General features: G+C 36.4%; 1 protein-coding gene across 2 annotated transcripts; it reads left to right on the top strand.

Annotated features, from left to right (window-relative positions):
* Positions 1-2,587: 2,587 nt before the first annotated feature.
* On the top strand, positions 2,588-21,250 carry LOC129276475 (lysosomal amino acid transporter 1 homolog). Of its 2 annotated transcripts, none has more exons than XM_064109097.1 (8): positions 2,588-2,975; positions 5,570-5,826; positions 7,798-7,927; positions 8,991-9,090; positions 9,876-10,117; positions 15,954-16,040; positions 16,436-16,606; positions 19,606-21,250. In XM_064109097.1, exons 2-8 carry the CDS (start codon positions 5,606-5,608, stop codon positions 19,705-19,707), a joined length of 1,053 nt encoding a protein of 350 aa, XP_063965167.1. In that variant the 5' UTR covers positions 2,588-2,975; positions 5,570-5,605; the 3' UTR covers positions 19,708-21,250. The 2 variants fall into 2 exon arrangements, 1 of the variants encoding a protein (XP_063965167.1); XR_010295639.1 differs by lacking the exon at positions 19,606-21,250 and adding an exon at positions 17,391-17,595 and having other exon boundaries at positions 2,601-2,975; positions 16,436-16,809.
* The last annotated feature ends 222 nt before the right edge of the window (positions 21,251-21,472 follow it).

The following is a 21,472-nucleotide window of genomic DNA, read 5'->3' on the forward strand; positions in this document are numbered from 1 at the left end:
TTCTGCTCTGGCTCATCTCTATTGGTATTCAAATCAAAGTTGACTTGAATAAAAAAGAGACAAAAAATCAACAAGCATAAAAATGAGCATGGCCTAAAAATCGGATGTAGAAAGTTATGACAAGTTTCACTAGTCTATAATTTTATATGGTTAAAGAAACTATTAAAAAAATAAAATACAATGTACATCCTGGTCGGTATATACGAGGGGACACTGATGAAGTCCCCATTCACTATTTCTTTTGTTTTTCATTACAAGCAAAATTCTTTGAGTGAAATCCAGCTGTACATTAGATCATCATTGGCGGCGCGGAAGCCAAAAAAATTAGGGGGGGGGGTCCATTTGAAATAGACCAGTTCGTAGTTACTCATGGACAATGTTCGGTCAAATGACCTTTCATTTCTTTCATTATGATAGGCAGATTTCAAAGCAAGATATTACGTTAGCATGCCTTACATAGCAGGATGAAGAAATTGAATAGACCAGGTGACTATAATAGCACACCAATGCACACTTTATGAAGGTATTTGTCACCATGACAATATTTGCAAAACTGTGGCAAGAAATATTGGAGTCATCAATAAGCTTAAAAACGCTCTTCCAGCACAGGCGCTATCCATGTTGTATTGTGCATTAATTCTACCATATCTTAATTATGGAATTCTGGCATGGGGTAATGCCTCTCAAACGAGACTCAATAAAGTCTTGCTACTTCAGAAAAAAGTACTGAGAATAATATGCAATATGTCCTTTAGAGCTCATACAGATGAATTGTTTCGTCATAAACGTATCCTTAAAGTCAATGACCTGTACCGCTTGCAACTATTCCAATTCATGTATCAGCTAGATAGAAATAGTGTACCTAATGTCCTACAAAAGAAATTTATGAAAAACAATACTTTACATTCATATAATACGAGACATTCAAATGACTATCACTTACCCAAAAGTAGAACAGTATTTTCTAGCAAAACTGTATTTTTCACAGGACCAAAACTCTGGAATTCTCTGGACAGAGTAATAAAAGAGGCAGCTAATCTAAACCGATTTAAATTACTCATCAAAAAATTTATTCTGAATTTTTATTGATTCAATCAAATATTTTGTGAACCTCATACTTACCCACGGTAGTATTGATTATTTTAAAGTCAATATTTAATTTTGTATATAGTGTAAATACATTTGTGTTACAGTGTTTATATATAATTTTATCGAATTTTGCTGATTATTTTACTCTACTTATATCATATTACCCTTGTATAAAATTTTGATAGGGGGTCTACATTTTACAAGCTTTGCTTTTTAGTAGGCCCCTCCACTTTTTTCATTTCATTGCTACGTTTCAATCCTGTGTGTTATGCATTTTTTTCAGTGTTAAAATGATTTATTATAAATGTACTTTGATGATTGTGGAATATGAATATATCAATAAATAAATAAATAAATAAATAAATAAATTTGTTGCATTCCTACTTTGAATGCATATCATCATAGCATGTTGCACAATGTACTTGACAAACTGTGAAAACCAGTCGTTCGTGGACGCGTTGTTGTCTTCTGTGGATGTAAATGAAAACCACAATTCAAAAGAATATATGAATAATCAAGACATCAAAGTTGGTGCTTATCTCATTAGATTTTAAACCACCATGTCACTTTAGTAAAAATGACCTTCCTCTGATCATGCGTAGAATCTTTTGATCATGCGCAGAAAGGATACGAACTGGCTTATTTAGGGATGGACCGGACACAGGCAGGGGCGGATCCAGAATTTTTCAAAGGGGGGGGGGGCAAATTTTGACAAGCCAAAAAAGACTTAAGTACTTAAATACATAAAAAAAAAGGTCTTCAATTTCAAAAGGGTGGGGGGGGGGGACACACCTCGGTTTTTCTTCTCAAGGGGGGGGGCACCGTAATGATGCCCCTTGTGCCCCCTGGATCCGCGCCTGGACACAGGTAAAAAAATTGACTGGCCAAAAATAAAAAAAGGTTATCAACCAAAATTTTAGGAGGGGCCACCTGAATTTAAGAGAGGCCACGCAGGAAACAAAATTGCCAAGCAAAAAAAAAGTTATCAACAGAAATGTTAGGGGGGGTCCGTCCCCCACCTCAAAGTTAGGTGGGGACAGGACCCCCCCCCCCAGCTTCCGCCGCCTATGCATTAGAATCAGTGGTGTACCTAGGATTTTCCACAGGGGGGGCAAAACCGTCGGACAAAAAATTTGACAAGCAAAAAAAAAAAAAAAAAAAAAAAAATGTCTTCACTCAAAATAAAGGAATTCGTACCGAAAAAAATTTGACAAGCAAAAAAAAAAAAAAAAAAAAAAAAAAAAAAAAAAAAAAAAGGTCTTCAAGCTCGTCAGGGGGGGGCAAATACGGTCTTCAAACTCGTCAGGGGGGGGGGGGCAAAAAAGGTCTTCAAGCTCGTCGGGGGGGGCATGGATACGTCTTTTGCATGGGTTGTGACTCGTCAGGGGGGGGGGCAGACTGCCCCCCCCCGTAGGTACGCTAGTGATTAGAATAGAATAGGGTTTTGACTTTTAGACTACTCTAGGATCATGTCAATCGGCTTTTTGATCCCGTGACCAAGTCATGGTCACATGATTTTACGGTGTACACAAAAGCGATTGTGATTGCATGACTGAAATAAATAGGTCCATGGTCTAACTCACTGCATTCTGCACAAATCTTGGAGATTAAAACTATTGTGATTTGTTTGAAATAGATGAATTCGGTATATATTCGGCGTAACCATCACTTTTACAACGATCGTGTGACTTTGGTCAAGTACACAGGGGATTTTTACTCAACTCGGATTTCAGCTTTTCACTTCAGGAAGCGGCGAGCGAGTGGCACTGGCACTGGCAGTGGCAGTCAGTGCAGTGGCCAGTGCAGTGGCAGTGCCGCTGCGAGGAGCAGAGTCAGAGACGGAAGACCGGCCCGGCTGTGCACCGCAGGACGTCTCCTGATTAAAGGTATTACTATATGGCAGTGTATCCTATTGCCGGACACCTTTATTTCAGTGCTTTAAAAATGACAACTACAGGAAATACAATCAAGAAAAATTCACACTTGCTATTCCAAATATTATGAAAATTATGAATATGATAAAATTATTTTATATTTACCAACCATTTTCTTTGCATCGCACTTGCCGCATACCCCTCCACGAAAAACAATTATTTTCGTGCGCAACAAATTACATCATGATTCCGGACGCGCGCCGGACGGGTAAAGATATCCTTGATTATAATGATGTAAGAACAAATTTTTTTGATTTTTTTCTTCTTATATCATAATCATATCATGAGTAAATTCTAAGTATTATTTGCTTTTTTATATCGAATCTGAGCAGATGTTGGTAATAAATTCGTGTTTGATAACTTATTTTATTTTGTCTTGTGTTAGTTGCATGTTCCATGGCACTTTCCAATAATAATATGCTCGCGTTCGTAACGTGACGCTCATCAAGTTCTATCGATGCGCTGCCGATCGACGGCTCTACTCACGGTAAACCTCGCGCACGGGTACCTTGAGAACTAGCCGTCGACGATCACCCACAATACACCACACCTCATCATTCGATCGAAGGAGTGGACGAGATTGAAATTCGGCAAATCAGGCCCATATTTCCGTTAGAAAATATATCAATTGTTAATACAAAACTATGTTATATGATATTTTAAGCATTTTCTGTCATTTTTAGAGATAATTAGGTAAAAGTTGGATTTTTCGACTTGTTTTTGCAATCTTGTTCTATGTATTGCTCTGTGAAATTGAATTGCGGAAGTCTTACGGTACGAATTTGTTTTAGAACGCAGTAATATGCGCGTCCGGAATCATAATAGTGTCCGGTAATACAATACGTGACTATACGGTATGCGCATGGTTAGTGCAGCTGCAGCAGTTGGATCTTCATCAAATTTTTGATGAACAGCTGGCATGGCTGGCAGCCGTCTGTTTCGAGGAGTTTTTAAACATTTTTTTTATTTGTTAAATTTCTCCTGCCTCGACCTCGAGTCGTGCACAGACATGATTGATGACACTGACAGACGGCTCACGATCGTGTAGCCGCCATTAGGGGGTTAACAATGCAGAATCCCCCCGATGGGGCTCATCGATTTTTGTGTTTATTTCATAAATTAAAAATATATAAAAAGAACTGGACCAAAATAAAGATTATTATTCCGTTTTGGCCTGAAATGCACCAAAACGGGAAAAATAAACATAATTAGGAAAAAAAAACAGTGGCTTCGGCTGTGCAACTTCTACTTCCCTGGTTTATCCGAACTTAATACATAAACATATGATATGGCCATTGAGTCCCTGTACAGATTGAGTTAAACCTTCAGTCTCTGTAATTGGTGAGTGGAGCCAACAGAGTTCAGCGGGACAACCAATAATAATATACAAATGTAACAGAGCTGAAGCTTTTGGTCTACACTTGTCAGTAGGCCTACTCTCAAAAATTGATAATGTTGTTAATGTTAGACTGAGACTCTTGTAGACCCTGTTCATTACGTTCCGCCGCGCACAGAAAAATCAAGCCATAGAAGTGTGCTGTGGACGCCAGAAGTGGTGTCGCAGCACGCGCGATCCACTAGTCAAATCCACTGCCAAACGTTCTTTGTGCAAAGTTAGTATACTAATACTAACCTCACACTGTGTGAGTGACTCAGGTTAGTCTACGTGTACATGTACATGCAGCAGCTACATGTAGCGAGTCTCTCAATTTCAAAGTCAATACAATAATTTAAATTATAATATAACCACCGCTTTTTAAAATATTGCGATTGGGAGCAGTTTGGCTTTTTTCTTGACTTCATCATTCAAATTCTCAGGCATATCTTGCTTTTGGCTTCCCCGTAATTTCTATATGGACTGAAGATAGAGATAAGAAATTCATGCCAAAGTGCTTTGCTTTGAAGAAACGGACGAGCTGCTGCATGAAGATCTCACATTTGGTCACTAACTTCATTCCATACATGTATCAACACTACGGTAAAGCCAAGCATGCTCATGCCAAGTAAAGCGATACTGTGTCTGAATGCAAATTTTACTTTTGACGTCGAGATTGAGCTGAAATACAGCCATTCCCGATTGCAATACTCGGAAAAGCGGTGGGCATATTGACCTTGAACTGTGATAGAGACTTGCTATGACATTTGTGAACAATTACTGGTGCGAAAATTTGCTCGTAGTCGGCTGGTGCGAAACTGCATAAGGGCCGATTGGCACTATTCTGGTTTAAGTAACCAATCTATAACAATTCACTGTGCTCTTACATGCAGTCAGTCTGATTCTGTACAAAGAGAGAGCAACATTGAGTACACACTGGAGGCTTTTGGAGGAAGCCAGAATCTTAAGAGAGGGCTTTATTTCATGGATGACAGACGAGCTAGCTTGTTTGTTAGACGAGTCAGGATACATCATGGCTAACTTTTTGTAGCTTTATAGTCACAATGCTTAAATTGAATGTAGAATTAGCCTACATGTAGGTTGATATTATCAATAATATTAAGGCTTCTACAGTATTAGTACACACCGTAACCATTTTTCCACTTGGCAGATTCTTGCAGTTCAGCGTTAATCAAGGTCAGAGAAGATGGCAATCCACATCTCGCCGATGAAGCTTCTTTCCTTTGCGAAAGGATCTAACTATGAGCTCTACGATTATGGCCAGAGACATGTCAACTGTACTGCCGAGCCTGGCTACGTGCCTTGGATTTGGAATAGCTTCCATGAATGCGTGACGGATGCTGTCGAGTACACAGGGTTCATCCTGGGACTCCTCCAGATTCTTTGCTGGATTGTTGTCATGTTCCCGTGAGTAGCCTGTAATCATGTTACCTCATATGAATTGGACTCAATATTCAAAATTCAAAAGAAATGTTTAAGAATAATTACCAATTCCCATTACCTAGCACCATCCGCACCTTTATTTAAGAAATTGTCTTTACTTAATATATATGATATTAATAAGCAAGAACTCGCAATATTTATGTATAAGTACAAGAAGAGGTTGTTACCCACTCCTTTTTCAGATCTTTTTCAATACAATAATCAAGTTCATAATCATAATACCCGTTCTTCCAATAAATTTCATTTATGGTCTATCAAGTCTAGTCACGAAGCTAAATCATTGAGTTATGTAGGTCCCAAACAATGGAACGAGATTCCCCAAATAATAACTAATTCACAATTTATATCATCCTTTAGAAAACAGTACAAAAATTTTCTAGTAAATGATTATTAATTTTCGCAGTTGATATCAATGCATTACTTGTACTATATCTACCCCCCCCCTCCTTCGATTCGTGTCTTTTTGTATTCTTTGTTGTTGTTTTTTTCCTCCTTTTTCCTACATTGTATTTACTATAATGATATGACATTCTGTTTTTTTTAATTCAATATTGTTGTCGTTTTACTATGTTTTGGCGATCCAGCCTTACAGGTTTCTTATAACCTTCATGGAAAGCCACGCAATTTATTTTATTATCTAATCACATTATTTGATGTTTCTTTGTATTTTTATCTTATTTTGCGAAATAAAGATTGAATTGAATTGATGAACTGATCCTTATTGCACTGATGGTAATGGTATGGGTAGTGCTGATTATAAATGATGATGAAGAAAATGCTTCGATTGATAATGATTATGGTGGTGGGTATGGTGAAAACGAGGCTAAAAAATTAGTGATCAATAATGATTGAGATCATGATGATCAGATAAGGTTGGTTACGTGACATGTACATGTATCCAGATGGTGGTTATGGATAGCAGCACTGGTTCACTGCTACCATCCTGCCTGTGGAGAATATACAGGTAGGACTAAGGTATGCCAATGCTGTCTTTAGCACACACTTTAAAAAATCATGAAAATATCACTTTTGTGACCAAAATTATTCATTTCCAAACAGTTGCAATTCAATTTTCATTAGTAATTTAGAATAATTTTTTAATTGACCAGAGCGCTCAAAAACTTGAATTTTGGGCATATTTTTGTGTACGCCCTCTGTTGGTGGAAAGTAATATGGCAAGAAAATTTTCATTTTTCATGCTCTATTTTTAATAAAAAATAATTTAAAGAATAAAATTTACATATTAATTATACTAATAATGATGAGGAGGAGAATGGTGATGATAATGATGTTGAGGTGGTGGGGTTGTCAGTGACGGTGATGATGATGGTGATGATAATGGCAGTGATGTTGATAATGGTGATGATGAGGATAATGATCATTGTGATGATGATGATTATGATGAGGATAATGATACTTGATGATGATGATGATAATTATAATAATGATGAGGAGAATGGTAATAATGATGATGAAGATGTTGAGGTGGTGGGGTTGTCAGTGACGACGATGATGATGGTGATGATAATGATAATGGCATTTACATGTATGTTGATAATGGTGATGATGGTAATGATGGTGATGATGATGATGATGACGATTATGAGGATGATAATTATAATGATGAACATAATGGTGATGATGATGATGGTGATGGTGGAAGGCTTGTCAGTGATGACAATGAATGACTAGCACTTGATGAATAAATCTGTCAGGTATTCCATTTGTTGAGCCTGAAGATCCTGAAAGTTATATACGTGTACACTCTAGGACAACCATGTGAGCTGTATGATGTACATATTTGGAACCAATATTTTATGTTTATTATTTGTCGACAAATATCCTGATAGATGGTAAAATGTTAAAAATCTACTTCTTCTTGAGTTCATTTTCTAGGTTCTATTAAGATTTGTTAACAACCATTCTCCAATCCAGGCAATTCTATGAGAACTACAAACGAGGTAAAATGGATGAAGCGATCGCCCCGTCTTTCCTCATTCTCTGGATGTTTGGTGATTTATCTAATCTTGTAGGATGTATTCTGACTTCACAACTTCCAACACAGGTAAATATGATCAAAGCCATGCTAAGAATTTAATTCATATACCTTTCCCTTGGAAATCGTGGCAAGAGTTCCATATGCACCCCCCACTAAAATTGAAAATAAAAACATGGAGAAGGTTCAGAATGATATATCTAGCCCTAATATAGAACATCTATGATGGGGGAGTGGAAATACATATCAAAATATGGCTTTATTCCGACAAATTTCGAGCAGGATCTAGTGCGTGTACCGGTAATTGTCCATAGACATCGGTTTATTTAGTCGGTAAAGGGTGTGTGAGTCAAGACTAGTCAAACTATCGGCTGATAATCATTAAAATACCCCTTCCGGTATCAGCGCTTCTCGCTAGCATAGCGGGAAGAGGTCTTGACTGCAGATAAAATGAGGTGAGTTCGAGTCCCAACTAAGGTACTGGTAAGCAACAGTAAAAAAAAAATGATAGAAAAATCTGAAGTGAACAAACCGGAAGTTTTTGGTGGCGGGTGCATATGGAACTCTTTCCGAGATCACAGCTGTGAGAAAGATACAAGTATGATCAAAGTTTTTTCTTAACACAAAGTAATTGACATAAATAGTAAGCTTATGAATGCTGACATCAGAGGGTGTTAATGCTCCATATACTGTATATAAAAAAATTGGCTTTAAAAGATACCTTGTCCTGGAAATGAATTTAAGGCGTGGACAGAGGAAATTTACATTTATCTCACACTTAGCACAAGAAGGTACTCTAGTCATGTGTAATGTTGTCCATACATGTAAACTGACCAACTTCATGAAATGGCCCCAGTGTCAAGAGCTACGCCTCCTTACTCGTCTTTAATATTCCGGGAGTAGCAAAAAAAGGAGTGATGCTTCTGCTTTGGAATTTGTACTAAATTGTAAAATAAGCCTGATAAATATTAAAAAAAAAAATTGTACACTATGTACATTAAGAACCTTATTTTTTTTGGGGGGGGGGGTGTCAGACAGAAATGTTTTGTTTCTTCTCTAAAAGCATTCAAGTTGACGTACATGTAAGAAAGTTTCCTTTATAAGTTGTTAATTGACTTCTTTTTCTTTTCAGTTTGCGACTGCCGTTTACTACTTGGTCATGGATGCCCTTATCATTTCACAGTTCACATATTATTACGTCAGGAATAAAAAGAAGAAGGTCCACGTTGTAGGTATGAATGTTGACAAGCTCTGATATCTTTGAATGCCATTCTTCAGTGATGGGGTCCCTGGTGGGTGTTTCATAAAGCCGTTCGTAAAGTTACGAACGACTTTACGCACGACTGGAACCTGTTCTTAGGTCATAACTCAATTACATAGGGATGTCGCATAGCACAAGAAAGGATCACCAGTCGTGCGTAAAGTCATTCGTATCTTACGAACAGCTTTCATGAGTAAATTTGTCTCGGTTGACATTTTACACTGATGAATTTTTCTTCTGTATCTTGTAATGTACGTATGTACATTTACATACATGTATGTCATCTTTATGGTATTAAAGCTATTACCAGGGGCCGTGGAACGATGTTGAAAGGGGGGGGGGGCTGGCCTTAAAAAATATCACAGTCAGATGGTCTTGTTTTACGTGTTTGTACATGGTTTGGAAATAAAGGCAGGGGGGGAGGGCTGAAGCCCACCCAGCCATCTCCCCCCCTGATTCCGCGGCCTCTGATTACATAAAGTATTAAAACTTTTGGCTTTGCTTCCTTAATTTTATGGTCCAAATAAGATACATGTATATATGTATCATTGAAAGAAAGCAGTGTTTTTTAGGTGATATATCAGTCAAATAATTTTTTCAGTATGTTAACAGATAGCGTTCAATTTTTTTTCTCAAAATTTTTATATTTAAGTTTTTATCAGTATTGCTCATTTTGCTCAGTGACGGTACCTATTTAAAATAGAATTTACATTCTTTGAACGAATAGAATTTAAACGTCTTCATTCTCCTCTCTAGATTCATCGCAAACCCATCCAGCCATCCAAAACGGGAATCAAGATCATTCTCACATTATCTACTGCTGTACTTTCCTCCTCTCAACCTCCCTGCTTATCTCATTACCGTGGCAACAAGGTCAAGGGTCATCTCCTTACAGGTCGAGCTCTGTGGGCAGGTCTCTCCTGTCGGTCACCAATGGCAACAGTACCGATATATCATGCTTATTGTACTACAAGCACACGCCATATTGTGTTTTCTTTGTGAGTATGATCTTAGAATACATTTGGTTGGAAATTTAAGATAATTTACTAGTGAATTGCCACTTGTTTTTATTCTCACTTTATGCAATGCCCATTTGCTTTCCCTTAACACAGACATGCCAACCATTCCCTCTTTAGAGCATTTGTTCCTCTTTTTTGGTATGAATACACCAATACTTTTTTTGTATGATTTATTACTAAAAAAAAAAAAATTCTGATCATGGAGTATGTATTATACACAGCGCGGGACACTAGCGCCGGTCCGACAGTCCCAGACCAGTAGAAATCACAGTCGGGCCAGTATCTTATTGCATGAAAAGAACAAGTAAATTCTCGCCTACGAGCACATGTTTAAAAGGGTGAATTTTCAAGTAGAGTCATTTCACATGTTTTTTTACCGATCTCACTACAACAGGCTGGCGATTGTTATTGTTTGAGCCAAATTTTTAAAAATACTCCTTTTTGTCAAAAAATACTTTTTCCTTCTAAGAATTCTTTTTTTGGTTGTAGAAGGTTGGCAGGTCTGTTAACATGAGCATGTTTATTTCTTTTTCATTGTAGGTAATATAGTTATTTTATCTTTTTGCATTTTGTTATTCAAAATTGTTTTATTGATATATTTATATGTTATTGTTTGTTTTTTCCTTTATTGTCTTATTTTCATTTCATTTTATTTTTATTCATTTATTTTTCTGTAATTCATTGTCTTGCCTTGAACTTGATAAAAAAATTAGGATAAACATCAAATATTGATCATATTTTCAGTGCCTTTTCTTTATTCACTGTATTTAGTTTGAAGAAGATATGATTATAAATTCCTGTCGATGTTCCTACACATCCTCACATGACACGTCAATCACAAGGAAACCAGTTGCATACCAATTGTCTGCTCAGGTCATTCCGTAGGAAGTAATATGTCATTTCCCTTTTACCTTGATCTTATCAGCTGATAGTAACACAGGCATGTCGAAGACATAAAGTACATGATCTATTTTGTTCTTGATATGTACATGTATAATAGGTGGTCAAAGTGCACACTGTTAAAAAAAACCTGATTTTACAGGAAAAAAAAGAAGAAGATTTTGCAGAAAGCAATAACAGAATCATTCTGTAAATTCACAAAACAGGAATTTTCTGCAATTTAACAGAACAGGTCTGTTTAAAAAGGGGAAAAGGGTGTTTTATTAAAGGAAATATAAAGACAGTGTCTATTGTATTTAGGACCACAGAAGGGGCTATAAAACCTATAAATGAATATTGGATTTTATTGTGCAATCAAACTATCAAAGAAATGTCAAAATCCCCAGCAGTCCAGAGACTGATAAATGTGATATACTTGCGCAGTGATAAGATACATAAGAAATGCATGTACATGTATATAAAGACAGTGTCTATTGTAATAGGACCACAGAAGGGGCTATAAACCTATAAATGAATATTGGATTTTATTGTGCAATCAAACTATCAAAGAAATGTCAAAATCCCCAGCAGTACAGAGAATGATAAACATGACTGTTTACACATTTAAGAACAAAAATATGAAGATCATATGCTATTCTAAGTAAATATTTGAATATATACACTCACTCATAAAAAAAAAAAACATTTAGTATCATGAATACATGTGATGAAGGAACGGGAAATGATACCTGTAGAAAAAAAAAGGAAAGGGGGGTGGGGGGGGGGGTAGGGAAAACCAGGACCCAAACTGATCATTAAACATGAACCCCATTATCACTCCTACACAGAACCCCCATGTAAGAAATGAAAAGGAGAACAAAAGTAAAATTCAGTTGAATGTATATGTAGAGTGGTTAAAAAAAATGTCTTTGCAGTATTAAAGGGATGGTCCGGGCTGGAAGTATTTATAGCTAAATAAAAAAAAATTAAAAAAAATTCATCAAAATCGGATAAGAAATAACAGAGTTATTGAATTTTAAAGTTTAGCAATATTTTGTGAAAACAGTCATCATGAATATTCATTAGGTGGGCTGATGATGTCACATCCCCACTTGTTCTTTTGTATTATATGAAATTAGGTTTATTCAATTTTTTTCCTCCAAGAACTAGAAAAATTGGATTGACAACTGATTTAGTGCATTAGATATTTATTGCTGCAACTTTTTTCATTGTAAGGGAGACATATTATTCACACAAGTCTGAAATAATGAAAAAATTATGATTTTATATAAGAAGAAAACGGAAAGTGGGGATGTGACATCAGCCCACCTAATGAACATTCATGACGACTGTTTTCACAAAATATTGCTATAGTTTTAATAAACTTCAATAACTTTATTATTTTTTATCTAATTTTGATGAAATTTTCGGCATTTTGCTCAGTGAATTCTACTCTGTGTATTAAGATATAAATATTTCCAGCCCGGACCATCCCTTTAATGGGTGTGCTGTCAGATGACCCATGGATGTGTCATCATTTCCCTGTTTGTTATCCCAACAAAATCATTAGTTTACCAACCCACATGTGATATATATCAACACCTACATTGTATTGTCTCAATATCCATTGTCTCTCAAGCCGCATGTTTGAATGCTTTAGTAAACACACATGGACCTTGTACTTAATAAGGTGTGGATGTACATGTATGTATGTATGTATGTCCTCGGAAGAACACGGGATCTGAGGGTTAATATTTGGAGTTTGGCCATGAACAGATTTGGGTAGAATTAGGTGAAAATAAAGGACAAAATATTAGTTCCATGCATTTGTAGTACTTTATGTACATGTACAAGTCAAAAGTGACAGGTTTTAGGGTTTCTAATTAAACTTGTGAAAAAAAAACCTCACACAAGCTCATAAAGTAGTAATTTTTAGCAACAATAATCCCACAAGAAGCGACTGGGAGTTAACAGGCTTTAATATGTCTTCATCTAGGACTAGGACTACCGGGTAGATGACAATGATGATCATCATCTAAATATGGGTATGGGATGATGATGATGTTTATTTTTTTTCAACCATCCAAACTGTATTGAATTATCATTTCTTACTATTACACCAGATACTTTTAACTGTAGAACAATGAGATGGTACCTACTTGCCTACCCTCAGATCTTGGCCGCTGATTGCGCGATCGCGGCGAAAATTCGCACGCGCATAGAGCCGGATGTAAACTGCAAGACTGTATAGTAAAATTTTCCAAAATATAATTGTTTACATTTTCTAATTAATTAATTATGCAAACAAGCGTATGAAATTTGCCCTAAATTTTTTTTTTGTATATGTTTTTGCCTTTAACTCACTTTATATAATTAGTAGAATGCTAATTCTTGGTGAGAGGATCAATTTCTACATTTCTAACAAATATCAATAAAAAGTTGCCAAAATGTAATTGATTTCCTATGTATTTTATTGTTTTTTGAATTCTTATGTATTTCTCTGTTTTTTCAAACCTTTGTTTCTTATTGTTTTTTTCCAATGAACTTTGTCGGGGACCCTTTTCGATCATAAATAGCATAGAATAAATCCATTTAAACTATTAAACAAAAGTTCATATAATCATATATTTATGATTTTTGGTTGAAGAACACAATTTGCATTGACTTTGTAGACTGAATTACGTTTTTGAGCAATTTTGGGTCTGACATGCGCTTACACACATGTACATGTACAAAATGCTGCGTAATTTCGGAACCACGTACGTAGGGTTCACAAATTTGGTCTCAAAAGATGCGCAAGACTGGAAAGTAAAAGTCAGTGAGCGGCGCGGTAAAAAAAATCACAACCGCTTTACAAAGGCCATGTGATGAGGGGAGGCGACCCCTACGGCAGAAGAAGTTGTATCATTTGCAAAATATCTTTGCGATTCACAAACTTGGCCTTGTTCCATCAAATTAATCAAATTAAAAACTACCTGCAGGATATTAGAGCATCATACATGTATGTTAGTAATGAACCATAATTTGATACCCTTGACTTCCTGAAGCATATCCTCTTTACAAAATCACTCAATTCAATGAGAGTAAAACCATATGAAGATATGATGTTGCTTCAAGTGTTTTAGTCTGAGTAGTTAAAGATTTTGAAGGGTTTTAGTTGTGAAAGAAGGAAATGAAAAAAAAAAAGTTCAGGCATACAAAGGATTGTGCAGTAGCCTGAATTTCTTGGTACATTGAAATGGGGAAGATACATGTAATAGCACAGTTGCATTAGAGAAGTTCGTCAGCCTTCCTGGGAGAAATCTCAACATTAATAATAATAATGATAGCTGGATTTATATAGCGCTTTTTGCCCGAGGATACATAGTGCTTGCTATTATTACCCCGGCTTTAGCTCGGGCACCCATTCACCTCACCTGGGTCGAGTGCAGCAAAGTGTGGATGACCCTCTGTTTGAAAGGCGAGAGTCAGAACCTCTAGACCACGACGCACCCACATTAGTGTAGTGGAAGCACATAAAATGAAGAAATGTCCCTTAATTATAGCGCATGTTTTGCACACTATTGTCGCATAAAATGCAAATGTTAGACTTTGCCATTTACATTCATGTCCTTGCGAAACCTTTGTAAAGCAGTTGAGAGTCATGTGAAAATGGTGCTTTTGGATGTTAATAGTATTAATAGTGTGGAGCGTTGTGGCCAGTGGATTAGTCTTCTGACTTTGAAACAGAGGGTCATGGGGTCGAATCCCAGCCATGGCGTTATTCCCTTCGGCAAGAGATTCATCCACATTGTGCTGCACTCAAACCCAGGTGAGGTGAATCGGTAGCTGGCAGGAATTTATTCCTTGAAATGTTAACGCGCTGTTAAAGGCTGCTGGGCTAAAGCCAGGGTAATGATATCCAATTGAGCGCATGGGGACGCATTTGGCAGTGATATGTGCTATAAGCATGTTGTTATTATTTTTAGTAGTAGTATTTTTCAAAGGACATGAACACAAGTGATACCAAATATGATTTCAATCAAAATTTAGAACATTTACACTTTTTTCTAGGAAAGGATTTCTTGAATTCTCTTCACAATACAGAATATCTATTTAGAAACGAGAGTCCTTCATCATGCCTTTTGTCTTCTGTAAAGCATCATACTACTATAAAATGAGAAAGTGTCAATTTTTTTCTCGAACAAAATTGTAGAGAGATCATAAGAAAACTATATGGAAGCATACAGGTATAGATGTATCTTCAGTATTTGTCAATGAGTTAATATTACCACTTGCTTGTAAGTACTTTAATTCAGCTGTCATATCCTCTTTAGGTCTGAGGGTATTCAGAAAGTGAAAGTTTTATTATGTGACGTGTGTATTGGAGCCGGATACAGGATACAAAAAATAAGAAGGGGGATGTAGAGTTGCCAAAAAGGAAGAAGAAAAAAAATGGGGAGGGGTGGAATTGCAAGTAAGCAAGCAAAGCAAGAAAGAACTAGAAAAAGGATCACATTTAAGGAACAGTACAAGAACAACAGAATATACCAAACAATCAAACAAACATTTCTGAGCTGGAACTCAAGCTAGTGGTTGTGGTCATCTGACCTTGCCCCGTTCCGATGGCATACTAGTAGTCGGTTGCAGCGTTCGGTTGTGAAATCATATTTCTTGCATTGAAACCTCTCAAAGTCCATTAAATACATCAACTTATAAAAGATTTACTGACATCTAATACCAAGTGACTTGTACTTGAATATAATTCTTTCCTTTTGCTGATTTCTCCCGTTATTTCACAATGATCTCTTAGATATACATGTATGTAATTTGATTCTCTGTCGGAGTACATAATCATTTGTATTCTTTATTGGATCTGAATAAGGATACATCAACTAATTCATGTACATTGTTGAACAATCCCTTATTAACGGTTTTCTTCCATTAATTCTTCCAGGATTCATTAGATATATTTGGGTATGTGTGTGGCTGTCTGTCAGGTGTTTTCTATGTGGCATCCAGGATACCTCAACTGATACAGAATGTAAGTATAATTTGCTTGCCTTGGTTGGTATTCTGAGGCTATTTCAAGTCTGTTGCAAGGAATCCGTAGACCTAATCTTAAAACCACCCAACATGTCTCTGAACTATATACAAAGAGCTAATAGAAGCCAACTGCTTTTTTTTTGGGGGGGGGGGGTGGGAAAGGGTAGCAAAAGGTCATGTGCAAAATAACTCATTTTACAAGTGGTGAAAATGCATTTGCATTGCTTTTTTTTGTAGTTTTGATCGGTAAATGATTATGTCAATTTCACTTTTGGGTCCGGTCAGGATCTTTAAGTACAGTATGTGTACTAGAATTATAAATGGTTGAATATTATATTCGTAAATGTATTCCAGTACTTTAACAATGTTATCTGCAACCATTGCCTCCCACAGTATCGAAGACAGTCGGTAGAGGGCGTATCCATCTTAATGTTCATCTTAACGGTGACCGGTAACGTCTTCTATGGTGCATCGATACTCATGGAGGATACGTCGATAGTCTTTCTCATCAGGCATTTACCTTGGCTTGTCGGCAGTCTCGGGACACTCTTCTTCGACTGTATTGTATCCTTTTCATATCGATGGATGATTTACATGTACTTGATCAGTAAATGTAAAAGATGTCATTTGGCCCTTCATCATGCACACTCAGTCTAAAGAGCTCTGTTGTCTTTAGTTTATAAAACTAAAGAAATGAAAACATTTCAAATGTCAAAATTAGTCTTATTTGCCTATTGAAGACTGCATGGCCCGTATTCTGAAGTCGGGTTTAACTTAAAGGAGAATGAAACTCTTGGAGCAAGTTAGCTTTTGTGAAAGCAGAAAAGTCAAAGAATAAGATCAACAAAAGTTTGAGTAAAATAGGACTAGCGATAGAAGAGTTATGAGCATTTGAATGTCGAGATCACTAATGCTATGGAGATCCTCCCATAGGCAATGCGACCAAGATCTATGATGTCACAGATGAACAACTCTCCCCTTTTGGACACTGAAAATATACCCCAAAACATCTCTTTTTGCTCATTCTAATCATATGGCAAACGATTCATCAATGATATAATGTTGTGAAACCTCTGTACTTGTCCTCTCATAAAGAGAACACCTCACCTTGTGATAGACTCTATAAAAGTGAGAATATAAGTGAAATAAGTACTAAAGTAATGAGGGAGTTATACGTGTGTGACATCACAGATCTTGGTCGCATTGCCAATAGGAGGATCTACATGGCATTAGTGATCTCAATATTCAAATGCTCATAACTTTCTTATTATTCATTCAATCTTCCTCAAACTTTCAACAATATGTTTCTTTGATTTTTCTCTTTGATATGGATTCAGCTGGTTTCAAGGGTTTCATTCTCCTTTAAACTCGGGTTTAAAGTTGTGGTTTAAGTATGGATAGCCAATTGTTACATAAATCACTGACGGTAGAGATATCATATTTCAGCTCATGTGGCTCTCAATTCATTAATAATTGTCTAGGTAGTATAAATAGATGATTGCCTTTACCATTGAAGAACCAGGAAAGAGCACAGTACACATGAGAAACATACATGTACAACTTAATGAAAAAAATTGACACTTTTGGCTTCCCATAATTTTAGCACGGAGTTAGACCATGGTCTAAGCTAAACCTGACTTCAGAATACGGGCCCATGCATCTGCATGTAAGGTAAGAAAGCAAGTATTTTAAGATGCAGTCAAGGTGGTGCAAAAAAAAAATCAAAGGCTGGTTTTAAGTTTTGGACGGCACATTGTAGCATTCAATATGGCATTCCTTTCCGTGCTCTCCACAAGAAGCAAACTATGTTTTATAGCACAGGTGCTATCCATGTTGTATTGTGCAATAATTCTTTCATATCTTAATAATGGGATTCTGGCTTGGGGTAATACCTCTCAAGAAAGTCTTGCCACTTCAGAAAAAAGTACTGAGAATGATATATGCAATATGTCCTTTAGAGCTCATACGGATGAATTGTTTCATCAGAAATACATCCTTAAAGTCAGTGACCTGTACCGCTTACAACTATTCCAATTCATGTATCAGCTAGATAAAAATAGTGTACCCAATGCCCTACAAAAGAAATTTATGAGAAACAATACTTTGCATTCATATAATACGAGACAGTCAGATGACTATCACTTACCTAAAAGTAGAACAGTATTTTCTAGCAAAACTGTATTTTTCACAGGACCAAAACTCTGGAATTCTCTGGACATAGTAATAATAAAAGAGGCAGCTAATCTGAACCAATTTAAATTACTCTTCAAAATTTTTTCTGAATTCTTATCGATTCAATCAAATATTTTGTGAACTTCATACTTATCAACACTACCGTTGATTATTTTTAAGTCAATATTCAATTTTGTATATAGTGTATATGTATATACATTTGTGTTAGTGTTTATATCTACATAAATTTATAGAAATCTGCTGATTTTTTTTACTCTACTTATATCATATTACCCTTGTATAAAATTTTGATAGGGGTCTACATCTTACAAGCCTTGCTTTTCAGTATAGGCCCCTCCACTTTTTTCATTTCATTGGTACGTTTCAATCCTGCATGCGTTATGCAGTTGATGAATCTTTTCATTGTAAAAATGATTTATTACAAAATGTACTTTGATGATTTGTGGAATATGAATATATCAATAAATAAATAAAATGAATAAATGATTTCAGTAACATGTATGAAGAATAAATAATTTAACTGTACCGTCATTTTGCTGATTTAACTTGATACATTAACTGTCATCATAATTTTTGCTTGATTTCTATTTGTTGTGTTTGTATTATTACCTGTGAGCATCACAATTCCAATAAATCTATTCAAATCATTAGGCATTGGCAGTGATGTTTAAATGTATTTGGATCAGTGTATGATGACGGTACCCTCCGTAGCCTCCATTTGCATGATGGCCTTGACTTCTGTAGACCTCTTAACATTTGCAGATTGATGTATGACATGATAAAATCCCAGTGACAGGCCAAATCTGTGTCCTCTTCAACAAATTATCAAATAACCTAATTTTCTTTTGAAATATTCATAGATCATTCTATTGTACAATATGTGTCTCATGCACGTACATGTATAGGCCTTGGCCATTAGCTTTGTACATGTATCTAGATCTACACAATAGTAAACATCGGACTGTCAAATATGTGTCTTATCAGTGGTATAGTACTTGACCTTTGCCAAAAGTTCAGATAATTATAAAATGACATCTCAGAATACCAATTTCATTTTAAGAGATAAAATATAATATATTTAAAAGATAAAATGACCTCAGAATACCACCCCAGATAATTATGATAACAGTGATTAACCTATTTTATGAAGGAATTTTTTTATGTACTATGATCTAGCTTAGGGTATACCTTTCCCTCTGATAATCACATTCTATTCAACCCCCAAATAGTTAACTTCTTGAAATTTGTAATTTGTAAGGGCTAAATTCTGTCTGGGAAATATGATTCTGAATATTACTTGATTTTGTCGAAGTTACTTCTATGTTTCTACTGATCTGATCATTACATTTCCTTGACTGACTTTCTGTCAGATGCTCACTCAATTTGCTCGCTTTAGGTATTGCCGATCAGCCAGTCTCAGAGCAGCTGATGAAGAGGACGATAGACGAAAGCTTCTCAATGGAGCATTATGAGGAATGCTCCTTGCCTACTGCCTGTATCCTGTGAGAGCTGAAAGGATGTTTATACAAGCCTACAAATATTCAATAACATGACCTCCAGACTTGTCTGTAGAGGAAATTCTAAGATATGATAGCTGTTTGGTGGGTGCCAGCTAACTCAGGAATTGCGACAACTCGGCCCTGCCAAAAAATGAGGTGACAAATTGTCCACTATCGGGTTACTATTTTGTTGACAAATATTTGTATCTATAGAATACAAATTAATTGTAATGTTTTCTGCTATGATTTCAATTGATTTCTTTGATTTTGTTATCAATCTTACCATATAGGGTTTAGTGAGAGGCTTTTGATGGACAGCTCGGCACCTAATATTTTGGCGGGGGCCGAGTTGTCTCAAATGACGAGTTGACCCGGACCCCAGTTTGGGAATTCCCAGTCAAATGTTGACAGGTGTTTTTGGAGTGGGAATGGCTTTTTACATGTTTGTAAACCCCAATTGTGTGTTGGAGCTAGGTTTGGTTGCCAGATTCCCACTGTCTTCCAAAATCAACATCAATTAATAAAAAGATATGATTCATAAAGGCCCTGTCACATCATTCCGTGCAAGACTGTATGTGTTGGAGCTAAGTTTGGCAGTCTGATTTTCACTGTCTTCCAAAATCAACATCAATTAATAAAAGGTATGATTCATAGAGGCTCTGTCACATCATTCCGTGCGAGCTTTGCGGGTGAGTTGCGGGTGATTACACGCAACAAAGTTTTGAGCATGTTCAAAACTTTTCTGCGTGTAAATCATTTTCAGAGGCACGTTGTTATTACTCCCTATCTAGGCCGGGGGGGGGGGGCCTCGGAGGCCCCCCTCAATGATTCGCGCAATATTTTCGCCGCGCGAAAATTTTTTACCGCGCCGCTCGCTGACTTTTTATTTTCAAGTCTTGCGCAAGTTTTGAGACCAATTTTGCGTCACCCGGGTACGTGGTTCCGAAATTCCGCAACATTATGTAAGTGCATGTCAGACCAAAAATTGCTCAAAAACATGATTTTGTGTACGAAGTCAATGCAAATTGTGTTTTCAACCAAACATCATAAATGCATGATTATTTCTATTTTTGCTGGTCTGAATGTATCAATTTTATGCTTTTTATGATCTCAGAAGAGTCCCCAACAAATTTCGTTGAAAAAACAATGAAAAACAAAAGGTAAAAAAACCAAAGAAATACATAAGAAATTGCAAAATAAAACACATATGAAAATGATTTGATATCGCAATTTTGTTCATGTACACTTGCTAAGAACACCACAAAGAGTTTCTATACCAAAAATTAGAACATTTGGAGCATTATTTAGGGAGTTAGAGTAAAAAGTATGATTTCGCATACTAATCACGCATATATTAGTATAATCACTTAATAGCAAATCGCATGAAATAAATTACTATACAATTTTGTAGATTATGTCCCAGACAAACTGTGTGCCAATTATCGGCGCAATCGTGCGGTCGACGGCCGAGATCTCAAGGGGGCGTGGGAGGCCCCCCCCCCCCCGGCCATATGAACTTCCAAAATACCCCGGCCTAGATAGGGTTAGCTTCAGCTGCCTGCTCATCCTACCTTGTACTCGTTCATCTTGCCTAGGTCGAGTAAAGCACAATGATTGATACATGGTGTGTTTCAATATAGAATTTGACACCATTTGGATATAAAATTACCCAGAGTAGAACAAGATTTATGAACAACAAATATAAAATGTAATGGCACTGAAAATTGCCTCATGGAAA

Source organism: Lytechinus pictus, chromosome 14 (genome assembly GCF_037042905.1).
Source record: "Lytechinus pictus isolate F3 Inbred chromosome 14, Lp3.0, whole genome shotgun sequence".
Lineage (NCBI taxonomy): Eukaryota > Metazoa > Echinodermata > Echinoidea > Temnopleuroida > Toxopneustidae > Lytechinus > Lytechinus pictus.

Coding starts and splice junctions, on each gene's coding strand:
- LOC129276475 (XM_064109097.1), top strand. CDS start 5,606: ATGGCAATCCACATCTCGCCGATGAAGCTTCTTTCCTTTGCGAAAGGA. Junction 5,827..7,797: donor TGGATTGTTGTCATGTTCCC/GTGAGTAGCCTG, acceptor TCTCCAATCCAG/GCAATTCTATGAGAACTACA. Junction 16,041..16,435: donor TACCTCAACTGATACAGAAT/GTAAGTATAATT, acceptor TGCCTCCCACAG/TATCGAAGACAGTCGGTAGA.